The following is a 22,658-nucleotide window of genomic DNA, read 5'->3' on the forward strand; positions in this document are numbered from 1 at the left end:
CCATGAAGAGACAGAGTAGTGTTGATATGATCAATGCCAATGATCAAATCAGCAGACTTCCAGACGAGGTATTGCATAAGATCTTATCAAAACTGTCCATCCAAGAAGCTGTGAGGACAAGTGTTCTATCATGTCGATGGGTGGATTTGTGGAAGGAGATGCCACATCTCTTCTTGGACCTACGAAAGTTGGCCAAATTCAGAACTCTTTTGCCCCATGTTATTGATAATGATACCGCTAGATTGATGACCAAGGTCTATTTCTTTTTCTCAATAGTTTTTTCTTATGAATTTTTGGATAAAGAAATTACACATATAGATCTGGCCTAAAAACTTAGGTTGTTCTTAAAGTACACAACCCTAAGTCAACCTGGTTTGCGATCAAAGTACATGACTTAAGAAAAAAGGGAGACTCTTATTTATTTGAGAAAACATGTTTTGTGTTATTATTATACTGTATTTTATTGGGTTTATTTTGAATCTCTGTTACGAAAATAAAGGTTAAAAGTCTTAAGGGCGAAACAATCAAATTTTCAAATTTTCTATGATCTGATGATCAGTGAGTTCTTTCCGTTGGAAATGAAATGCTGATCCTAATTCTGAGAGATGTATACTTAGTATGGAATTTTATGACAGCCATTATAAATGAAACCAGATTTTGTGCCATATATCATAAATGGTCATCATTACAGGAATTTGTGGCGTAAAAATAAATGGATTAGAGAGAAGTGAAATAGGGGTGATAGAAGCATAATTTTGTTCATTCTTCTCTCTTGAAATTAGTAGAGAAATAAACTTTTTTTTTTATTGCGAAATTAGTTGCACTATTTTCCACTATCGTTCACTTCAAATCGTAATATGTTTTAGAGAAATATATTAAATCCACCATTTTCATTTCTCTAAGTGTACAACGTTTTTTTTTCCACCATAATAACTTGGTTTCTTTGTGTTTGTTTTGTTTTTACCACCTAAAAACATACTTGTCCTAAATCCTTTTTTGGCCTTTTAGGTTATAAACGATCACCGTGGCGGCCATTTGGAAAGATGCACAATCTATTATTACTCATACCAATGTAAAAACAGGATGGTCGATGCTTGGATTAGATCATTGATTCATGTGAAACACATCAAGCATCTCACACTTATAAACTATCTGTGCCCTTTTAGACCAAACACAAAACCCGTCACACTCGATTTGCCTCCAAATTCATTTTCCCATCCATACCTGAAATCACTACACTTAGGTCGGTATCATATAAAAACTCCACTTTCTTTCAATAACTGTGGGAATCTAATGAATCTAGAACTCACTGGCATTTTGGCTGAGGCTGGAGTCTTTAACGCAGTCCTCATGTCTTGCCCTTCTCTCGAAGTGCTTGTAGTAATTATCAATTGCGACAAAGGAAGAGGTCTTCTGAAAATTGAGAACCGCAACTTAAAGTTCTTGTATCTATCCTGTTATAAAATTGATGGCGTTGAAGTGTCCACACCAAATGTGGACATCCTCAGCATTGGATCTCTCTGGTGTGAGAGAGAGAACGTTGTCTTTGAGCATCCTAGACTCCAGTTTCATAGAAACTATTGGACTACAGGAAAAATATATGCTCACACCAGTTATAGTATATCATGCCCAGATCAGGTATATCTGTATATATATATTAATTTCTTTTGCATGCCATTGTATTTTGATAGAGAAGGAAACGATGCTGATCTATACTTAACGTTATATCCTTGAAATATTTATTATTTATGAATCTTAGGAGAAAAAGAGCATTGGACATGAATTCATGATGAGCAGGTCCCAGGAATTTTTGAGTGAGTTTTCATCGATGTCGGTAAGTGTAGACTTGGCAAATACAAAACAAGTTGAGATGCTGCATGAAGTCTTAGCTGCATGGCGTGGAGAAATGGAAGAACTTGAGGTCTTATTCAAGGTCCGTTCATATCATGTTTTGAATAATAATTATGTGGGTAGTATATAGAAATAGAATTAGCCATGTTTCTGTTTTTCATAACGTTTGCTTGTAAGCAATACACACCTAGTTATCTAAATTTCCGATACATGACTTTTTCCATAGAAATGCAATGCTCCGAGTGCAGAAGTTGAAACTTCTATTGGAAGAACAAAGAAGCAGTTTTGGGAAGTGAACAAACCGTTTTCTGACGTTAACTTCACTGCATATACTGTATGGCTGTCTGATTTTAGCGGTTCAAAACAAGAGATTGCGTTTGCCTCGTGGTTGATAACGCAAGGGATGGTAATCAAGACTATGTTAATCAAACCATCGTCGTCTTTTTCAAGTAAGAAGTTGGAGATAGAGGGTGCAATGGCCAACCTAAAGGAACTTCCAAAAGGTCACAGTGAGCTCGATATCATAATGGCCTAATAAAATTTGGTTTGAATCCAGCCTTTCGTAATAGAAAAGAGAAAACCCTTTTTTTTATTTAAAGAATTTGGAAATTTTATATGTTGTTTTAAGAATTTCTTTTGGTATTTGTTTTTAAGTTTGAGCCGTTTGGGGTCTAATTTGTATCAATTTTATATTATCTGCGAAACCTGCGCAACTTGCTTAGCAGTAAGGTGAGCTCTGCATTGTTTAAGGAAACATTGACAATAACAGGATAAGTAAAATTAGGTCCCAGGAATGCGTACCATAGCCCTGCAGGAAGCTGTTGAGTTCAAGCTTAGGAGCTTTTTTTCACTCCAATCGCTGAGCTTTTTGGCTTTTGCAGAAACTTCGATCGGTTCCTCTGATCTCGTATGCATCAATCGATCACTTGCTCGCTTGCGTCCAGCATCTTGACATATGATGCTGTAATTTCGTCCAGGTGCTCTGCTTCAGATGCATACGAGATCAGAGCTCTCTCCAGTGGTCTGCAGGATGCATCTCTTGGAACATCTCCTCAGCGAATTCGATGAGTGTGTCGACATAGAAGGTTTGACCATTGATAGTAGGCTTCTTCATCAGCTTGTCCATGTCGAAGTTCATAACCAAATCCCCAAGATTCAAAGCAATTCGACCCCTCCAGACATTGATGATTGCACCTGCAGTTGCTAGAAAAGGTCTCCCAAGGATAAGAGGGTCCTTGAGTTCCTCTCCATATTCCAAGACGACGAAATCGGTTGGTATCATGCAATCTCCAACCTTGATTTGAACATCTTCCAGCACTCCTTCAGGTATCCTCGTGATACGATCCAAGGTGATCTACTCTGAAGCAAAGAACAATGGATGCGGCGATATGGTGGATAGACTGAAACGATGAAGCGAAAAGGATAGTGGTAGTGATACGAGGATGGCTCGCGACGATGAGAGATGATGGTGGAGACTCGGCAGATCGAATCGTGGATGTGCGATGGTGGTGTGGCGGATCGATGGAGATGATGGTGGCTCGGCGGATCGATGGTGATGATGGTGGCTCGGCGGATCGATGGTGATGTTGGTGAGATGATAAGATAGAAGAATCTCTTGTAAACAGATTAGTTTTTAAGAGATTCGAATTTCAGAGTTTTTAGTTCTCAGAAATCAAAAAGAGAGAAGAACACGTTAAAAGTTTGATCAAAATTCTTCACTGAATATGACATAGGCGATTTTCTCTCTTAAATAGACTTAGAGAGAAATCGCAGCCCTAAGAAACAAACTACATGAAGTCTGAAATAAAAACAACAAGAAGTTTGATTTAAAAAATAAAACAGCGAGGCGTCCCTAAATTCCTAAGTGGTGCGCCAAAATACTAAGTGCACAAGTCATTGTGACTTTGCACATTATTACCCATTAGTAACAACTTCTAAGTAACTCGACGTAGCAATGATTTCTGCCTCGTTAAAAACCTTGGAGAAGAACCTCCTTGCCTTCCAAAATCCTCACCAAGGAAAAGAGTACAGAATCATCACCTAAGTTACCTAGTCATTGTTACTGGGTTCTTCATTCTTCAAGATAGAGATGTTGAAGATGTGAGCTCCAGCCTCCTGGTGATCGCTGTCCTCTGTGGCAATGAGTGCGTGAGCCTCCTTAGCCATCTCTCTAGCTCTGGAACGAGTGATCCTGCCAGCTACCTCTGGTTCCTCCTCCTCTGAGCTGGTCACGATCATATCACCTCGTCGATCGATCAGCTAGGATAAAAGCGATCCTCGTTGGCTTGAAATCAGTCATGCCGAGGTTGATAGCTACTGAGTACGGCATGAGATTGACACTTGAACCCAGATCACACAGCGATCTCTTGAATCTCTCCGTGAAGATGGAGTAATCCAAGACAAAGCTTCCTGGATCAGACAACTTCTCTGGAATCCTGTTTTGAATCACAGCACTTACTTGCTCAGAAATCATTATCACTCCCTGTTCATGGCTGAGATTGTTGGTCACCATCCTCTTCACATAGCGTCTGATGACAAGAGTGATCTTCACAGCATAAACCAAAGGTATCTCAATCACAAGCTTTTCCATCAAAGCTTTGCACCTTGCATCATCTAGCTCCTGCTTGGATTTCTTAAGGCTCCTTGGGTAAGGAACCTTAGGTTTGTAAACCTTTTCCTTAGTTGATTTTGGACTTGGAGTAATATCAGCTTCACTCTGCAATTGGTGACGACAACACTAGTTGTGGTGTCGCTCGACACCGGCTCTACAATTTCGGGAACTTCTTCAGGATCTTCCAAATCCACGAATTCAGCAGCAGGAGACGTCTTTTTAGGCTCAGAAATCAACTTTTTACCACTCATCAACGTGATAGCACTGCAGTGATGCCTTGGATTAGTGTCAGTCTTTCTAGGAAGAAAACCTTCTTGTCGTTTCACAGAACCTGCAGATTGAGCAACCTGCGTACCGAGCTGCTTGACATGGGTGTTCAAAGCTTCAATTTTTCCATTCAGATCAAGGTAGAGAGCATCGATATTTCCGTTAAAGTCCACGGTGAGCTTCTGTTGTCCTTCCAGAATCTGTTACAGCATCGATTTCACCTCGTTGTCAAAAGTTTGAGTTTGAGTTGGAGAAGTGCCATAGTTTCTGGAAAAACTGTTGTTGGAATAGGACTTCTGGTATGGAGGCTTAGGCGTGTAACCAGAGAAGTTCTGAATACTAGTGAATGGGCTCCTCTGATTATTTCCACTGAAGCTTCTGTTACCTTGCTAATTACCAAACCTCTGACACTGAAACCCTGATCCATTGACAAAGTTGACATCTTCCTCCTCTGGTTCGAAACTTTCTACCTCCTGTGTGAATCAAACAGACTTCTTACCCACTAGAAGGCTATGCACATAGTCAAGCTTAGCCTTCACCTCAGCAATCTGCGATCCATCCATGTCCCCAACTTGCTTCTTCCGCTCATAATCAGCATTCTTGGTACTATTGCTACATGCCAAGTTTTCGATGAGCACAACAGCTTCGTCAGGGTATCTGGTGTTGAATTTCTCATTGCTTGCTGCATCAAGAGCCATCTGATACCTCCAATCAACACCTCTGAAGAAAATACCTAACAACTGCATATCGCTGAAACCATGATGGGGGTAATCTTGCTGGTACGATTTGAATCTCACCCAAGCAGCTTTGAATGCCTCAGTTGATCCTTGAGAGAATGTCGAGATTTTGAGTCTCAGCTCTTCAGACCTGGCATCATCATAGAAGTTATGCAGGAAGGTGTTCCTGGTCTCTTTCCAGGTAGTAAGTGATCTTTGCTCCAACTGCTTCAGCCAATTAGCTGCTTCTCCAGCAAGAGAATAAAGAAACAGCTTGCAAAAGAAGAAATCATTGGACGCTCCATTGTATTTGATGCTGGTGACCAAGTCCTCAAACCTCTCGATGTGATCCATAGGGTGCTCATGAGAGTGACCAGGAAAGGGATGCTGACCCACAAGAGTGTAGTACACAGGTTTCAGCTCAAAATCGTTCCTTTAAAACGCTGGGGCGCGAATCGCGGACCGATTTGCATAAAACTACTCAGGCCTGTTGTAATCTCCAAGTGTTCTTCCTCGAGCAGGTGCAGGTGCAGGTTCCCTCAAATTCTGGTCTTCTGGAACATTCCTCTGATTTGGAACGATCACAGCTTTACCACGCGGTGCAGGTGGTGGATTTGGGTTAACAACATCCACGGGTAAAGGTGCCGGTGGGATGTTGTTTCCATCTCCATCAAGTCTTTGGCCTCTCTCATTGCACACATGACCCTCTTGGTCTCTCCAGATTCCAGCATCATCGCGAACAAGTCCGTTTACTTTTTCCATCTTTGCCGGTTTCTTTGCTTTTCTGTTCGTTCGCTCTAACTCAGCTAGCTCCTCGTTGTTCAAATTCACTAGCGGTATGTCTTTGTTGCTTCTGGTTCCGCGAGTATGCATAAACCTGAAGCACAAAAGACAAAGAGAGAAAACGAAATTAGTAAAATAGGTTATAAATACCAAAGCTGTTGCGCGACACTAAGAAAAACTTAGTCGAAACTCAAAAACTAAGGTTTTATGGCGAAATCAAGTCCCCGGAAACGGCGCCAAAACTTGATCTGATCAAAGTTTAATCCCTAAGCTACTCTGCAAGAGCACAAATGTGCAGTTGTAGTATTGCAGGGGTCGAACCACAGAGACAAGAAATCACTTAATAAACCTAATAGAATTCGAATTACGCTAAGCAGATTTATAAGAAATAAATAGATATGCACCAGAAATAAACTAAGCAACAGAAATGTTTGTAAGATTCAGATGGATGAAAATTAGGCTTAGGGTGTTTCTCAGGAAATCAAAGAATGCAGATCAATCGACTAGTCAGGGTTCAGGTTTAAGCACGGTTCTTGAACTCAAATCGAAAAATTATAATTAACCAAATTCCATTGTGAAAATTATCTAAGTTAAAATCCTAGAATTCCAAATTCCTTTGCAAATCCTACAGATTTAAACCAGCTTTAATGCTCAAGTTCGATATGTTCATAAAGTATCTAAACCAAATTCATTTGCGAATAGTTACTTTGCTCACCCTAGGTTCTTTCCAGTTATTCAATTACACTTCCGTGTCAATTAAGCAACCTAAGCTCTAAGTTTTAGGTGATCAATCCAGAATTAGCTTTAAGAACAACCTATGGTGAAGAACTAAATAGATTATGAACCCTAACTTAATCAATCAATCAGACATCCAGAGAAAACCTTATTGAGAACCCTAAATCTAACAAGCTAACTACTCAGACATGGATATTGAAACAACACACATAATTTAATAGATTGCAAAATAAGATGAACAAAATAGATAAAAGGTTTCGAATTCTTCTCTCTAAACAAACAGAGTTCAGACTTGTCTTTCCAAGCTCTCAAAATCGCAAAAAGCGAAAAGCAAAAGATGTCTTCTTCGAAATTTTAAGGTGTCCATGAAAAGAGACTAAAACCCTATTTATATCTTAAAAACACGTATTGAGCTTCTTTGGAAATTTTTGGGCCCAACTCCTTCTTCAAACAGAAAACAAAATCACGTTGTTCTTATTTCTTTGGCAAGCATCGAGCGTCACTCTCCATGGTGTCGTGTGACACCAATGCACATGATTTGTTCTTCGCGAATTTGATCCTGATTTAGCTCCAAAGTGCTCCAAAATTACCAATTAAGCTCCAAACGTACCTAAGACATGTAAAGATTCCAAAAAACTCGAAAACACTATAAATACTCTATAAATAAAACCTATATCATTGTCAAAAACCATAAAAACCATAATATATCAATTGAAATTGAGTACAAGGGGCTCAAGTCGGGAGAATGATAGTATGGATTAAATGAGCTCTCTACTATTCCTCTAGGTAGTCGCGTGTCCTTCTCAGTCGCGAGTCTCCCCTATTTATACTAACATTAATGGCTGTGCTCCTAGGATTAATCCCTAATTGCACCGACTTCTCTTGCTGGGTTTCTTCTTGAATTTGGGCTGGCTTTATCAGGCTGAGACCGTCTTTGGTATAAACTGTTGTAAACCAGATTTAATTGAGTCCATCTAAATTTATACCGGATCAAACCGGGTTGCGGAGCATACCACCAACAATATGTCTCCCCCTAGTTTGGTCCATGACTGTCCATCAAAGAAGCAATGAGAACAAGTGTTTTGTCAAATCGATGAGTGGATGTGTGGAAGGAGATGCTTCATCTCTTCTTGGACCTGCGAAAATTGGCCAAATTCAGAACTCTTTTGCCCCATATTACTTTAACATGATAATGATGCCGCTAGATCGATGACCAAGGTCCATTTCTTTTTTGCAATAGTTTCTCTTATGGCTTTTTGGATAAAGACACTACACATATAGATCTGGCCTATAAACTTAGGTTGTTCTTATAGTACACAACCCTAAGATACAGTGGCGGAGGCAGGTAGAATGAGTTGGGGGAAACTGCCCCCAATAATAAAAATTAATTGGTGTAAATTGTAACAATAATGGTAATTGCCCTTACACTAAACAACATAAATGCCCCCATTAAATATTTTTGTCCCTAATGAAAAAGTTTTCTAGGTCCGTCACTGCTAATATAACCTGGTTTGTTAAGCAAAAACCCCGAATACATTTTTGGCGATCAAAGTACATTACTCTTGCAAAAGGGAAGCTCCTATTTATTTGAGATATTAAATATTTTTTGTGTTGTTATTGTACTGTATTTATTGGGTTTTATTTTGAATATCTGTTATGAAAATAAAGGTTAAAAGTCTTTCACCTGAAAAATTTAGATTTTGAAAATTTTCTATGATCTGATGATCAGTGAGTTCTTTTCGTTGGAAATTTAATGCTGATCCTAATTCTGACATCCATAATAAATGAAACCATATTTCCTGAAATCTGACAATAATATGCCATGTATCATAAATGGTCGTCATTAGAGGAATTTGTGGCGTTAAAATAAATGGATTAGAGATAAGTGAAATAGGGGTGATAGAGGGATAACTTTGTTCACTCTTCTCTCTTGAAATTAGTTGAGTAACAAATTTTTTTTATTTGCGGAATTAATTGCATTAATCTACACTATCATTCACTTCAAATAGTAATATGTTTTGGAGAAATATTAAATTCCACCATTTTCATTTCTCTAAGTGTACAACGATTTTTTTTTATTTCGCCATAATAACTTGGTTTCTTGGTGTTTGTTTTTACCACTTAGAAACATATATGTCCTAAATCCTTCTTTGGCCTTGTAGGTTATAAATGGTCACCGTGGCGGCCATTTTTTGGAAAGATGCACAATATATTATACCATTGTCAAAACGGGATGGTCGAGGCTTGGATTAGATCATTGATTCATGTGAAACACATCAAGCATCTCACACTTATAACTTTATGTGCCCTTTTAGACCAAACACAAAACCCATCACACTCGAATTGCCTCCAAAATCATTTTCCCATCCATACCTAAAATCACTAACTTTAGGTCGGTATCACATTAAAACTCCACATGCTTTCAGCAATTGTTCGAATCTAATGAATCTAGAGCTCACTGGCATTTTGGCCGAGGCTGGAGTCTTTAACGCAGTCCTCATGTCTTACCCTTCTCTCGAAGTGCTTGTAGTAATTATCAATTGCCAAAAAGGAAGAGGTCTTCTTAAAATTGAGAAACGCAACTTAAAGTTTTTTTTTTTATAAACCCTGTCGGCTGATCCGGTTGGCCCGGTAGGAATGCACTGAAGTGCTATAGTGTGGACTTCTCCGTACTTCAACGGTTCAACGGACACCACGAGCTTCGAGAACTCGAGTCAACGGGCCATGAGATCCATGAGATCCAAATGGACCACCACACTACCTGTCCCGAGTTTGAAATGCCTTCCAAACCAGATCGCCTGTTACTGAACTACCATGTAAACTGCTTGGGTCTTTGGTCCAAACCCAAACTTTCCAGATAATTGTGTTATTGTTTCTAGGGAGGATTGAACCTGGGTAAAGTGGTGTAACACCCCACACAGCCCTTACTACCACTAAACCACACAACGATGCAGGCAACTCAAAGTTCTTGTATCTGTCCTGTTATAAAATTGATGGCATTGAAGTTTCTACACCAAATCTGGACATCCTCAGCATTGGATCTCTTCTGGTGTGAGAGAGAGAACGTTGTCATTGAGAATCCTAGACTCCAGTTTCATAGAAACGATTGGACTACAGGAAAAATATATGCTCACACCAGTTATAGTATATCATGGCCAGATCAGGTATATACATATTTCTTTTGCATTCCATTGTAATTTGATAGAGGAGGAAACGATGCTGATCTATACTTAACTTGATACCCTTGACATATTATTTATGAATCTTATATAGGAGAAAAAGAGCATTGGACATGAATTCTTGATGAGGAGATCCCAAGACTTTTTGAGTGAATTTTCATCGATGTCGGTAAGTGTAGACTTGGTAAATACAAAACAATTTGAGATGCTGCATGAAGTCTTTGCTGCATGGCTTGGAGAAATGGAAGAACTTGAGGTCTTGTTCAAGGTCCGTTCATTTCATGTTTTGAATAATAATTATGTGGTATATATATAGAAATATAATTAGCCATGTTTCTGTTTTTCATAACGTTTACACATCTAGTTATCTAAATTTCCGATACATGACTTTTTCCATAGAAAAGCAATGCTCCGAGTGAAGAAGTTGAAACTTTTATTGGAAGACAAATAAGCAGTTTTGGGAAGTGAAAAAACCGTTTTCTGACGTTAACTTCACTACATATACTGTATGGCTGTCTAATTTTAGCGGTTCAAAAGAAAAGATTACGTTAGCCTCGTAATTGATAGCGCAAGGGATGGTAATCAAGACTATGATAATCAAACCATCGTCGTCTTCTCCAAGTAACAAGTTGGGGCCAACCTAAAGGAACTTCCAAAAGGTCACAGTGAGCTTGATATCATAATGGCCTAATGAAATTTGGTTTAAATCCGTTCTTTCGTAATAGAAAGAGAAAACTATTTACAATCTCTTTTTATTTAAAGAAGGGAGGATTATTGTACTAACCTTAGAAAGTATTTTTATTATTTGTTTGACGTATTTTTATTTTTTTTACAAAACTAACCTAGCATACCCAAAATACCCTTTTCACCTTTATTGAAAAAAACTTAATTATGAAAATGCCATTACTTTTTAATGCCACGTAGGCAAAAACTAGCGTTGAAAAAATGATAAGTCTACCAGGCTTTGGCGGTAGACTTAACAAATTTTGGTCAACACAAAAATTTGGATGGTAGAGTTATTAGGACGATGATAAATTTATTTGAGTGTTGGTAGATTGGTTAAAAATTGGTAGACTTTTGACAATGAGTGGTAGATTTATTAAGTTTTGGTAGATTTGTTGTTATGTATGGCACACTTGTCAAATGTGTTGGTAGATTTGTTATGGAAATCGTTGACTTACTCGCAATAGTTGACTTTGTCGGTAGATTTATTGACAATGTGGTATATTTAATTCCTGAGTTGGTAGACTTATTTCCTTTGGTGGTAGATTTATGTAACAAAATTTTTCATAACGTGACGGTAGACTTACCCTTTTATCCAGTTGGTAGATTTTTCACTTTTGTGGTATATTTGTTTGTTTTGTGGTAGATTTACATTCAAGTAAAAATTTGGTGATTTCCTTCCGTTAAGTGGTAGATTAACTGTTACATGTGGTAGACTTATAAAATGTTGGTAGATTTATTCGTTGGTTTGGTAGATTCTAAATCAATTGGTAGAGTTATTGCACGTATGGTAGACATCTATTGAGCATCATGTGGTAGATTAATAATTTTGGTATTTACTCAGATAACCTCGATCTGGTAGACTTATGCGGTGCTTGATGGTAGACTTATTTCTATGGTAAAGTTATTTACAATGCTTGTGGTAGACTTAGTTAGATTTTTTTGGTAGACATTTGACTTTTTTGATTGAATTACTTATTTGTCCTAAATGTATTATGCAATCTACGAAAAAACCAGAGGTGTGGTAAACTTTTTTAGGGTGTCGTATGTTAGACTAGTTCTGTACGTATGGTAGACTTGTTCCGTACGTATGGTAGACTTGTTCCATGGTTATTTTTGAGTTGGGTTTATTACCATTGACGTTTTCTTTTCACGAGTTTGATGAGATTATGAAGGTAAACTCTGATACAATCAGAGTTGTTCATTGGGACATAGATCACACTGAAAATGGTACATATATCACAGTTTTGCATGAGAAGGGGATAATTGACTAAAGGAACACTAATTCTACTTTAAGTAAACATAAAAAATTGGGAATCATCTTAAGGAACATAAACTTCCATAAAAAAAGTACATAAAATACTTAAAGAACTTTGAAAAGGGAGATAACAACATTGAAAAGGGAGATGCCAACATTTCTTAGTACTTAAAAGAACATTAGTTCTACTTAAACATTGGGAACATTACTTCTACTTAACTTAGGGAAAATGACTTCTACTTATCATATATGATATGGCAGCATATTGAAGTCTGTCAAGCCTTTGTAAGTTCTTGTTATGCACCTCAAGTCTGTCTTCACCCATTCCAATTCCTCTGTAATAGCCTTATCCTACCATTTTCAGATATGTTCTCGACTTTCCTACATACATCATGCTAGTTTAATGAATTTCATTTTAAACTTATCACACTAATTAACAAAAGAGTCTGTTAACAAAAATTATGACAATTTGTGGTCCTTCCGAAGAACTGCCGTTATAGCTGATCGGTATTGTATGTGTCCATAAAAAAATCGAAATCAACAAAAATCAAATGGAAAAAATAAGAACTAACGGTGTAGATGATACAATAAGTCTACCATAAATACAATAAGTTTACCATAGGTGAAAAAAAAAATTAGGGTTTGTGGCTGCCGCCGACAGCCGCGAGACCACCATTCAAAGAGGAAACATCAGCATTTTACTCGACCAACACCACACACTCACTCAGACTCAAACAGCTGCTCCCTAATATTGATGAATTTATGAACCTTGCAGTTATGATGAGCACTCTTCTTCCTCATAGGAGATCTACTTTCCGGGTACAATTGTTGGGGATAATCCTTCGTGCCGCTAGCAGAAGCCATATCTCAAAAATGGTTATATTATAGCAAAGCCGCCTCGTCCAAAAACAAATATAACCAATTTATACAACAACTTACAAATCTTACAAATCTACCAAAGACATAAACAAATCTACCAAACACGAAAGCAAATCTTAAAAACCTACCATAAAACTAAATAAAAATCTACCAAAAACATAGAGAAATCGACCACATTCAATAACAAATCTACCAAAAACGAAAGGTAGTCTAGAAAACGTACCATGACTAGTACGATCATTTAAACCAAACCAACAAACATAAAAAAATCTACCTAACCTAATATTTTCCAAAGAAATCTACCATGATCCTAAACAAATCTACCATTTAACAAATTAAATCTACCATTTTTACAATAACTCCATAAAAAGTCTACCATACACATTTTCAAACTCAACCATGAAGATAAGAGATTACTCACGGATAAGAAATCTACCTAACATAATATTTTCCAAACAAATCTAACATTAACACAAACAAATCTACCATTTAACCAATTAAATCTACCATTTTACAACAACTCTATAAAAGTCTACCATACACTCTTTTGAACTCAACCATTACGAAAAAAGATTACTCACCATAAATCGTTTGCTCCCACCAAAAATTGTTTCGGAATGACGGAAACCACCGAAACCAAAACTTTCCTGCAAAAAAAAATAAGATTAGGGTTACAGTTTCGGAGGAAACAAAAAGAAATTAAGGATTTTTGCTTCCGCCGTTAGCCGCAACACAGCCGACATCGTCTCACACACGGCGGTAGCCTTCTGGGCCGAAAGTTACCGGGATTTGACCTGGAATCAATGAAAACCGATGAAAAAAATGAGAAAATCGATGTGAATCAATGAAAACCGATGAAAAAACGAGAAAAACGATGTGAATCGATGAGATCTGATGACTCCGGTAGAGAGAAAAAAACGACTGATTCGAAACGGCGAGAGAGCCAAGAACTGGGTGGTTCTGTGAAAAGAGAGAAGCTGCAAAGAGATAACATGGGAGAAGGAGAAGCTGCGGCACCAAATCGTCTCTCCAGAAAAAAAATTAGGGTTTTTTTTAATCTGCAAATTATGTTTTTTTCTTTAAAGATATATGTATATTTGTTATATTTTAATTATATTCGAATTTTTTTTTAATTTTTATTAACTAAAATGGTATTTTCGTAATAATATTTAACATCTGGACAAAATGGTATAAAACCAACTATATAATGTTCGTTTAGTAAGTCCTTCAATATGTTATATTAGATTTGTCATTTCATCAACCTTAAAGGCTATTCTAAGGAATTTTTTCTTTAAAGAATTCAAAATTTATATATTTTTTTAAGAACCTCTTTTATGTATTTGTTTTTCAATTTGAGACATTTGGGATCTAATTTGTAGCAGTTTCATATTATCTGAATATCTTGTTAAGTTATTATTTCACCGCCATCTTGTTAAGTTATTATTTCACCGCCATGTTCTTGTCTTGGTCAATGATTTTACACATGGGATTTTGAAACCAGTTACAAAAATACTAGGTAATACCGTAAAAGCTAGGCACAATATAAACATCGTATACAGTGCCGATAAAAAATATTTTACAAAACTGTTAACCAACTCAACTAACACTGTTACTGAAAATAGGGCATAAAAGTTAAAAGTAAACATGTGGTTGAATTCCCTTGCCTTTTTCCCATCATGGGAGGCATTTCTTCGTACGAGTTGGAATGTTTTTTAACCTGGGAGAGAGAGAGAGAGTAACAAGGAGTGTTTTTTTTTAGGTTTGACAACTGATCCACTACTAAAATTGAGACGCAAGGTTTCTATGACCAGACGCAATTCTTCATAGTAATGTTTAAAATTTGCCATTTTCTTATTTAGATGAATTATATTGACTCAAAAAATACAAAAATAATATATGTATATATAAAGTAGCATTCTAATTTAAGCATTTAATGTTCTTGATGCATGTATATGAAGGAAATGAAGATATTATCTTATTATTCTCTACAACTTTTTAAAAGTGAAATTAGTCATTAAATTATTAGTAATTAGGTGAGAATCCGCGCCAAGCGCGGGTTTGCAATGTATATAATGCTGATTACAAATTTTTAAAAGCGAGAATCTGATATGTTTGTAAGTTATATATAATCTTTTGAAATTATATATTTTAATATTCTCTTATATAAACATTTAAAATTTCAGAGAGTATTCGTTGTTATTGTGATCTGTATGGTTAATAAACCCATAATTTTTTATAGTTTAATAATAATACTTTTAAAAGTATCAATTTTCGATATTTAGGATAACCATTAATGAAACAAGAGAAAGAATATCAATTCTGAAGCATAAGTAAACTAAAGTTTTATTAAATCAAACCATTTATTTAGTAAAGGATTAAATCAAAACAGATAAAATAAACTATCGTTTCCTCACATTCTGAAAAACGATTAAAGTCTTGGTTTGTAGCGTACCTTTAGTATCCGTTATGAGAATCTTTAAACCAGCTCTCGAAGTAACACGTGATATAGCGAGATAAAGTTGTCCATGAGAAAAAATGGGTTTTGGTAAATACAGTCCAACCTTTGGCAAAGTCTGTTTTTGGCTTTTATTGATAGATAGCTACCGGAAATTGTCTATGCCTCATTCTAAAAGGAAACCTTGCTTGGTGGGGAAAACAAACATTCGTGGGATCAAGACCTTTTGACCAATATACTCACCAATTATGAGGCTAGCTTGAATAACATGTTTGGCCAATTGTGTTACCAAGAGTCTTGTTTCATTGCATAAACCACATTAGGGTCAATATTCCGAAGCAACATAATAGGTGTTCCTATTTTCAATTTCAGTTCATTGTTCGGCAATCCTAAGAGCTTAATACTACTAAGATATTCGTGTATACTTTTTCGTCAATCTTGCCCTTATCAGAAGTATCAATACTGTCCGAGCTAAAATCTGTATGTTCCCCACCTAAAAAAATGTTAAAAGAAGTTCACTAAGTATAATTTAAAATAATGATATGAAGCTCATGTGTAAGATAATATATCTATATGTATAAAGTGTTAAATATGTTTACCTTGTATTTCCGACAACATTGTATTTGTTTATTAATTCCACATCTGCATTTCTCCGGCTGAGAATTGCTCTATCTCTAAAAACTTTGGGTCTCTCTCTGTTCTGTATGAATCACCATACACTTCTCTTACTATCTCTTTAACAGGATCGACACATTTTTTTATCAATAAATACCAAGACTCTAGCTCATTAACGTGATCATCTCCAACACCATTTTGAAGTCTTATATTCTTGGTTAGTTCCAAAACCATACAAATGTCCCATAGAGTAGAAGAATTTATGGTAGCCATAAAAGTTTGAGTGCTATTACCTCCAACAATAACATGAAATATTTGCCTGAAATCTCCACAAAGTACAATGACTTTCCCACCAAAAATGTTATAGGTTTTGAGTATATCACGCACACTTCTATCTAGAGTCTCAAAACAATATTTACTCATCATAGAAGTTTCGTCTCATATAATAAGCTTAGCTTCTATTATCAAATCAGCCTGAGGTGAATTGCTATTTATTGAGCACACTGTAGTTAAATTAACAGCAATCGGGATGCCAAATCTAGAATGGGCAGTTCGCTCTCCCTGCAATAGCAATGATGCTATCCCGCTTGACGCAACATTAAGAACTATTATGCCTTCAACTCTAAGAGCAGCACCAAGAATACTCCACAAAAAAGTCTTACCGTTCCGCCAAAGCCATATACGAAAAACATACCGCCAGTATCGTTTTTCACTGCTCCAATAATTTGATCATATATACTTCTTTGTTCATCGGTGATGGTTTTCAACATTTCTCGATGTGTTGCACGTAACTTCTCACGATCATAACTTTTTACTTCGAGAATAAGAGGATTCTTGTCTTTTTCGAAGGAAACATCATCTGGGCGAGGCATTGTATCAAAACTCTTTAAAGTACTTCCAATTTGACGAATATATTTTTCTATCTTAAACAATGCGTGATTATTCAACTAGATATAATTAAATCTGCAAGACAAGAGAAAAATCATTAATCTATTAGGATAAGAATAATCATTTAGAGAAATATATAAAAAAGACATTTAGGAAATGTACTTTGATTCTTTTTTTTTCCTTTTCATATTGTATATAATATCATCGGTAAGATTCCCAATTTGAATTCCAAAGATCTTCAGGTGCAGTGACAGAATTAGAAGCCAGAATAATAGCAAATAATCGGCGCAAGAACTTTCCAGATGCCCACAAACTTGCTTCCTTAATATCCTCAATGTACTCTTCATCATCAAGCAACCCTAGAGCATAACATGCATCTTTAAAATTAAGCAACACTCTCACATGGTCAAAGCTTTTGGAACACTTGACAATATTAAGCAACACTCTCACATGGTACGCCTCTATATAAGAAGGGGGCACATACGTAATTCTCCCAATAGCAAAACCCATTTTTCGTAATCAGGATCTGGTTTTTGTTACCTGATATATCATGGTTTTTATGGTTTTAAACCATGATATAGGTCTTATTAATAGAGTCTTTCTAATGTTTCTCTAGTCTTTTGGAGTCTTTTTCAGGTCATAGGTACGTTTGGAGCTTAATTGGTGATTTTGGAGCACTTTGGAGCTAAATCAGGATCAAATTCGTGAAGGATGAATTATGTGCATTGGTGTCGCTCGACACCAATAAGAGTGACGCTCGACACTTGTCAAGGAAATAAGGAAAAGGCAATTTTTGTTTTCCTGTTTGAAGAAGGAGTTGGGCCCAGAAGTTTCCTAAGAAGCCCAAAACGTGTTTTTAAGTTATAAATAGGGTTTTTAGCCACCTTATATCGATACTTTAGATTTTCTTAGAGAGGACTTTTGTTTTTGAGAGCTTTTGGGGAGACACGTCTGAAACTCTGTTCTGGAGAGAGAAGATTTTGAATCCCTATTTATTAATCTATTTACTGCTTTCTGCAATTTATTCATTCATGTTTATTGCTTCAATCTCCATGTCTGAGTAGTTTGCTTGTTAGGTTTAGGGTTCTCATAAAGGATTTCATTGAATGTTAGATTGATTGGTTAGTTAGGGTTCATAATCTATTTAGTTCTTCACCATAGGTTGTTCTTAAAGCTAATTCTGGACTGGCCACCTAGAAATTAGATCTTAGGTTAATTGATTGACACGGAAGTGTAATTGAATAACTGGTTTCAGTGATGTTCAGCTGCTAGGTACTTTCTTCAGAGGTGTTGATTGGAGATATCAGATGGCTCTTGATGCTGCAAGCAATGGGAACTTCAACACCAGATATCCTGAAGATGCTGTTGTGCTTATTGAGAACTTGGCATCTAGCAATAGTACCAAGAATGCAGACTAACAGCGAAAGAAGCAGGGTGGAAACATGGATGGATCGCAAATTGCTGAGGTGAAGGCTAAGCTTGACTCTGTGCATAGTCTTTTTGTGGGTAAGAAATCTGTCAGATACCCTGCAGAAGTTCAGAATTTCGGACCAGATGAAGCTTTTGAGGAAGAGGATGTTAACTTCATCAATGAAGCTGGATTTCAGGGTCAGAGATTTTGTTCTGGGCAAGGGAACATGAATTACAGTGGAAATAATCATGGGAGTACCTTCACAGGAAATCATTACTCTTCTGGTTACAGCTCCAAACCTCAGTACCAGACATCCTACTCCAACAACATTTTTTCAAGGAACTATGGTTCTCCTCCTACTCAAACTCCAGATAATGAGGTGAAGTCTATGTTGGAACAGATCTTGGAAGGTCAGCAGAAGATGACTGTGGATTTCAATGAGAAGATTGATGCTCTGTATCTGGATCTGAATGGATTATGAACACTCATATCAAGAAACTTGATACTTAGGTTGCTCAGACTGCAGAGTCTGTAAAAAGGCAAGAAAGATTCCTTCCTGGGAAGACTGATACCAATCCTAGGCATTACTGCATTGCCATCTCGTTAAGAAGTGGTAAAAATTTGACTCCTGTGCTGAAAAAGGGTGTTCTGAGGATGAAATCGTGGAGTTGGACGAATCTGAAGAAAATTTCGAAGTTGCAGAGCCGGTGTCGAGCGACACCACAACCAGTGTCGCGCGACACCAATTGCAGAGCGAAGCCGATATTGCTCAGAATCCGAAGTCAACAGAAGAAAGAGTCTACAAACCTAAGATTCCTTACCCAAGGAGTCCTAAGAAGTCTAGGCAGGAGTTAGATGATGCTAGATGCAAGGCTTTGATGGAGAAGCTTGTGATTGAGATTCCTTTGGTTGATGCTGTGAAGATTGCTCCTACTCTCAGACACTATGTGAAGAAGATGGTGACCAATAATCTGAGTCATGAGGAAGGAGTGATGATGATTTCTTAACAGGTCAGTGCTGTGATTCAGAATAAGATGCTAGAGAAGCTCTCAGACTCATGAATCTTTGTTTTGGACTGCTCTATCTTCTCAGAGAGGTTCAAGAGATCGCTGTGTGATCTTGGTTCAAGTGTTAACCTAATGCCATACTCTGTAGCTGTTAGCCTTGGGATGACTGACTTCAAGCCAACTAAGATCTCTTTGATCCTAGCAGATCGATCTAAAAGAATCCGAAAAGGTGTCTTGGAGGATGTTCCGATTAAAGTTGGTGATTGCATAATTCCTACAGATTTCATGGTTCTGGAATATGGAGAGGAACCCAAAGATCCTCTTATCTTGGGAAGATCATTTTTAGCTACAGCTGGAGCAGTGATTGATGTCAAGCATGGTAACCTTGATCTCCACTTGGGAGATACCATCATGACTTTCAAGATGGAGAAGCTGAAGGATCCAACCATAGATGGTCAGACATTCCAAGTCAGTGCAATACCTGAAGTGATAGTTGGAGATCAGAACGTGCTTGATGATGAGAAGGTGATAGATCAACCTGAGTTGACTAAGACGTCTACAAAACCAGTATTTGCTATTGAGCAGAAAGCTCAAAACTTCATGCTCCATCCATCTCCACCAAAGCAAAGGTACGCACTTCTTAAGCCTAATCCTAATTCTTGTGATATCATCAAAACTGATTTAAAAGATGCAGATTCGGTCTCGCGACGCAAGCTACGAGATTATCGTAGAACACTTGGTTTTTCTTTTGATGATATTTCAGGGAATAGGTTGAAGCCACCCAAACATAGATCTCACCCTGGTGTTATTCCTGCATTCCTTGGACGACATCATGCACACAATGCTTACACACCACCATGGATGAGACGATTTTCGCAGAGGCATTCTTTGCCACTGTCTGAACCACCAGATGCATAGTCTATCCATAGTCAAGCTAATGACTTTAAACAAGCGCTTGGTGGAAGGCAATCCACTGGTGAGTCTGTACATATGTTTTTTTGTTTCAGTTGATTTTCGTTTTTCTTTTCGTGTTTTAGGTGAAGCAGAGCTGGTGTCGAGCGACACCACCTTTGGTGTCGCCTGTCACTTGCTATAAAAAAATAAAAAAATAAAAAAAATAATAAAAAAAATTAGGAAATCAGGTAACCGGAGTCAAACTAGAAATTCGGATTAGTCTGCTGCAATTTGGTACAAAGAGAACAAGTGTCAAATGACACCATCATAAGTGTCGCGTGACACCATCATTGCAGCCAGGTAAGTTCTCTGTTTTTCCTGCGTTTCTCTATTTCTTTTCTTTTGTTTCGCCAACTTCGGACTCGATAACACTGGGGACAGTGTTGTTCAAGTCTGGGGGAGATAGTCGCTGACATTGTGTTTGTTTTTCTTATGAGTCAGTCGTGTCAAAACGTTTTTGAGTCAAAACCTGTTGGAGATTATGATGCTTTTCCTGGAATTATTGTGCTGACCTTTCATCTAAGTGACCACTGCTGCAGATTCAGTCTAGATCCGACTAATGAAAAATCCAAAGGCTGACCAGTTGACTAGAGGCGTCCATGTTTCCAACAGAATCCACTAACCTGAGCTAAGTTCTGAACTTCACTTTTAACTCGTTGATGTGACTAATGCCTTAGAGCTTGATTCCTCGTTCGTACTTGATCAATGGAAGCCTGTGTGAAATTTGATGTTGGTGTTTCTCTCCCTGTGACGAGCTAAAAAATGTGAAGAAAAAAGAAAGAAAAAGGCGAAAAGGTTGAGCTGATTTCCGCTTAGGAGTGAAGGGCTAGGAATGTTTTTAATGATCTCATTATTTTACTTCTAAGTTGGAATGATCACACAAAGGAAGGAAGTGAGGGGTAGGAAAGTTTCCTATGACCCCACTATTCGCTGAAAACCTTTGATACAAGGTAAGGGGACAACTCGGGGACTCGATGGCAAACACCATCAGTACTCGCAGCTTTACCCTTATCGAGTATAAGCCATAAAAAAAAAGATGATGAATATGCGAAAATAATAAGTCTGGGGGAGAGAAAAAGTACCAAAGTGTGTAAGACTGATTTGTTTGAGTATAGTACGGGAAAGAGTCTAAGAAGGTTCTTGGCATTTGAATCATCAGTGAGATCCAGCGATGAAGGTTTATGGACAATGTTGTGGAATTTTGGACTTAATCTGGGAAGCTGTGAATGTCTGCGGAGAAGTACATGGTGGTTTGATTTGGAATGATGAAGCAGTAGTTGAGTTGCAGGGTGATCTCAGTCAAAGTGATGTTCAATTGAAAGTTTGAGTCTCCGTGTTTTCAACATCTTTCTCTTATTTGGTGTTCAGTTTGCTTGAGGGCAAGCAAATGCTAAGTCTGGGGGAGTTGATATATCATGGTTTTTATGGTTTTAAACCATGATATAGGTCTTATTTATAGAGTCTTTCTAGTGTTTCTCGAGTCTTTTGGAGTCTTTTCAGGTCATAGGTACGTTTGGAGCTTAATTGGTGATTTTGGAGCACTTTGGAGCTAAATCAGGATCAAATTCGTGAAGGATGAATTATGTGCATTGGTGTCGCTCGACACCATGGAGAGTGACGCTCGACACTTGTCAAGGAAATAAGGAAAAGGCGATTTTTGTTTTCCTGTTTGAAGAAAGAGTTGGGCCCAGAAGTTTCCTAAGAAGCCCAAAACGTGTTTTTAAGTTATAAATAGGGTTTTTAGCCACCTTATATCGATACCTTAGATTTTTTTAGAGAGGACTTTTGTTTTTGAGAGCTTTTGGGGAGACAAGTCTGAAACTCTGTTCCGGAGAGAGAAGATTTTGAATCCCTATTTATTAATCTATTTACTGCTTTCTGCTATTTATTCATTCATGTTTATTGCTTCAATCTCCATGTCTGAGTAGTTTGCTTGTTAGGTTTAGGATTCTCATAAAGGATTTCATTGAATGTTAGATTGATTGGTTAGTTAGGGTTCATAATCTATTTAGTTCTTCACCATAGGTTGTTCTTAAAGCTAATTCTGGACTGGCCACCTAGAAATTAGATCTTAGGTTAATTGATTGACACGGAAGTGTAATTGAATAACTGGAAAGAACCTAGGGTGAGCAAAGTAGCTATTCGCAAAGGAATTTGGTTTAGATACTTTGTGAACATATCAAACTTATGCTTAAAGCTGGTTTATGTCTTTAGGATTTGCAAAGGAATTTGGGATTCTGAGATTTAGACTTAGATAATTCTCGCAACGGAAGTTGGTTAGTTATAATTTCGTGATTTGAGTTCAAGAACCGTGCTTAGCCATGAA

The 22,658-nt window shown here is 37.3% G+C and overlaps 1 protein-coding gene and 1 pseudogene across 1 annotated transcript; both read left to right on the top strand.

The window, feature by feature from the left end:
- Positions 1-2: 2 nt before the first annotated feature.
- On the top strand, positions 3-2,386 carry LOC18028301 (putative F-box protein At1g67390). Its single transcript, XM_024149081.1, has 4 exons — positions 3-254; positions 1,009-1,638; positions 1,760-1,933; positions 2,078-2,386. Exons 1-4 carry the CDS (start codon positions 3-5, stop codon positions 2,384-2,386), a joined length of 1,365 nt encoding a protein of 454 aa, XP_024004849.1.
- Positions 2,387-9,163: 6,777 nt separating this feature from the next.
- Positions 9,164-10,833, top strand: LOC18028302 (annotated as a pseudogene).
- The last annotated feature ends 11,825 nt before the right edge of the window (positions 10,834-22,658 follow it).

This window comes from Eutrema salsugineum, unplaced genomic scaffold (genome assembly GCF_000478725.1).
Source record: "Eutrema salsugineum unplaced genomic scaffold, Eutsalg1_0 scaffold_1, whole genome shotgun sequence".
In the NCBI taxonomy this organism is placed as follows: Eukaryota; Viridiplantae; Streptophyta; class Magnoliopsida; order Brassicales; family Brassicaceae; genus Eutrema; species Eutrema salsugineum.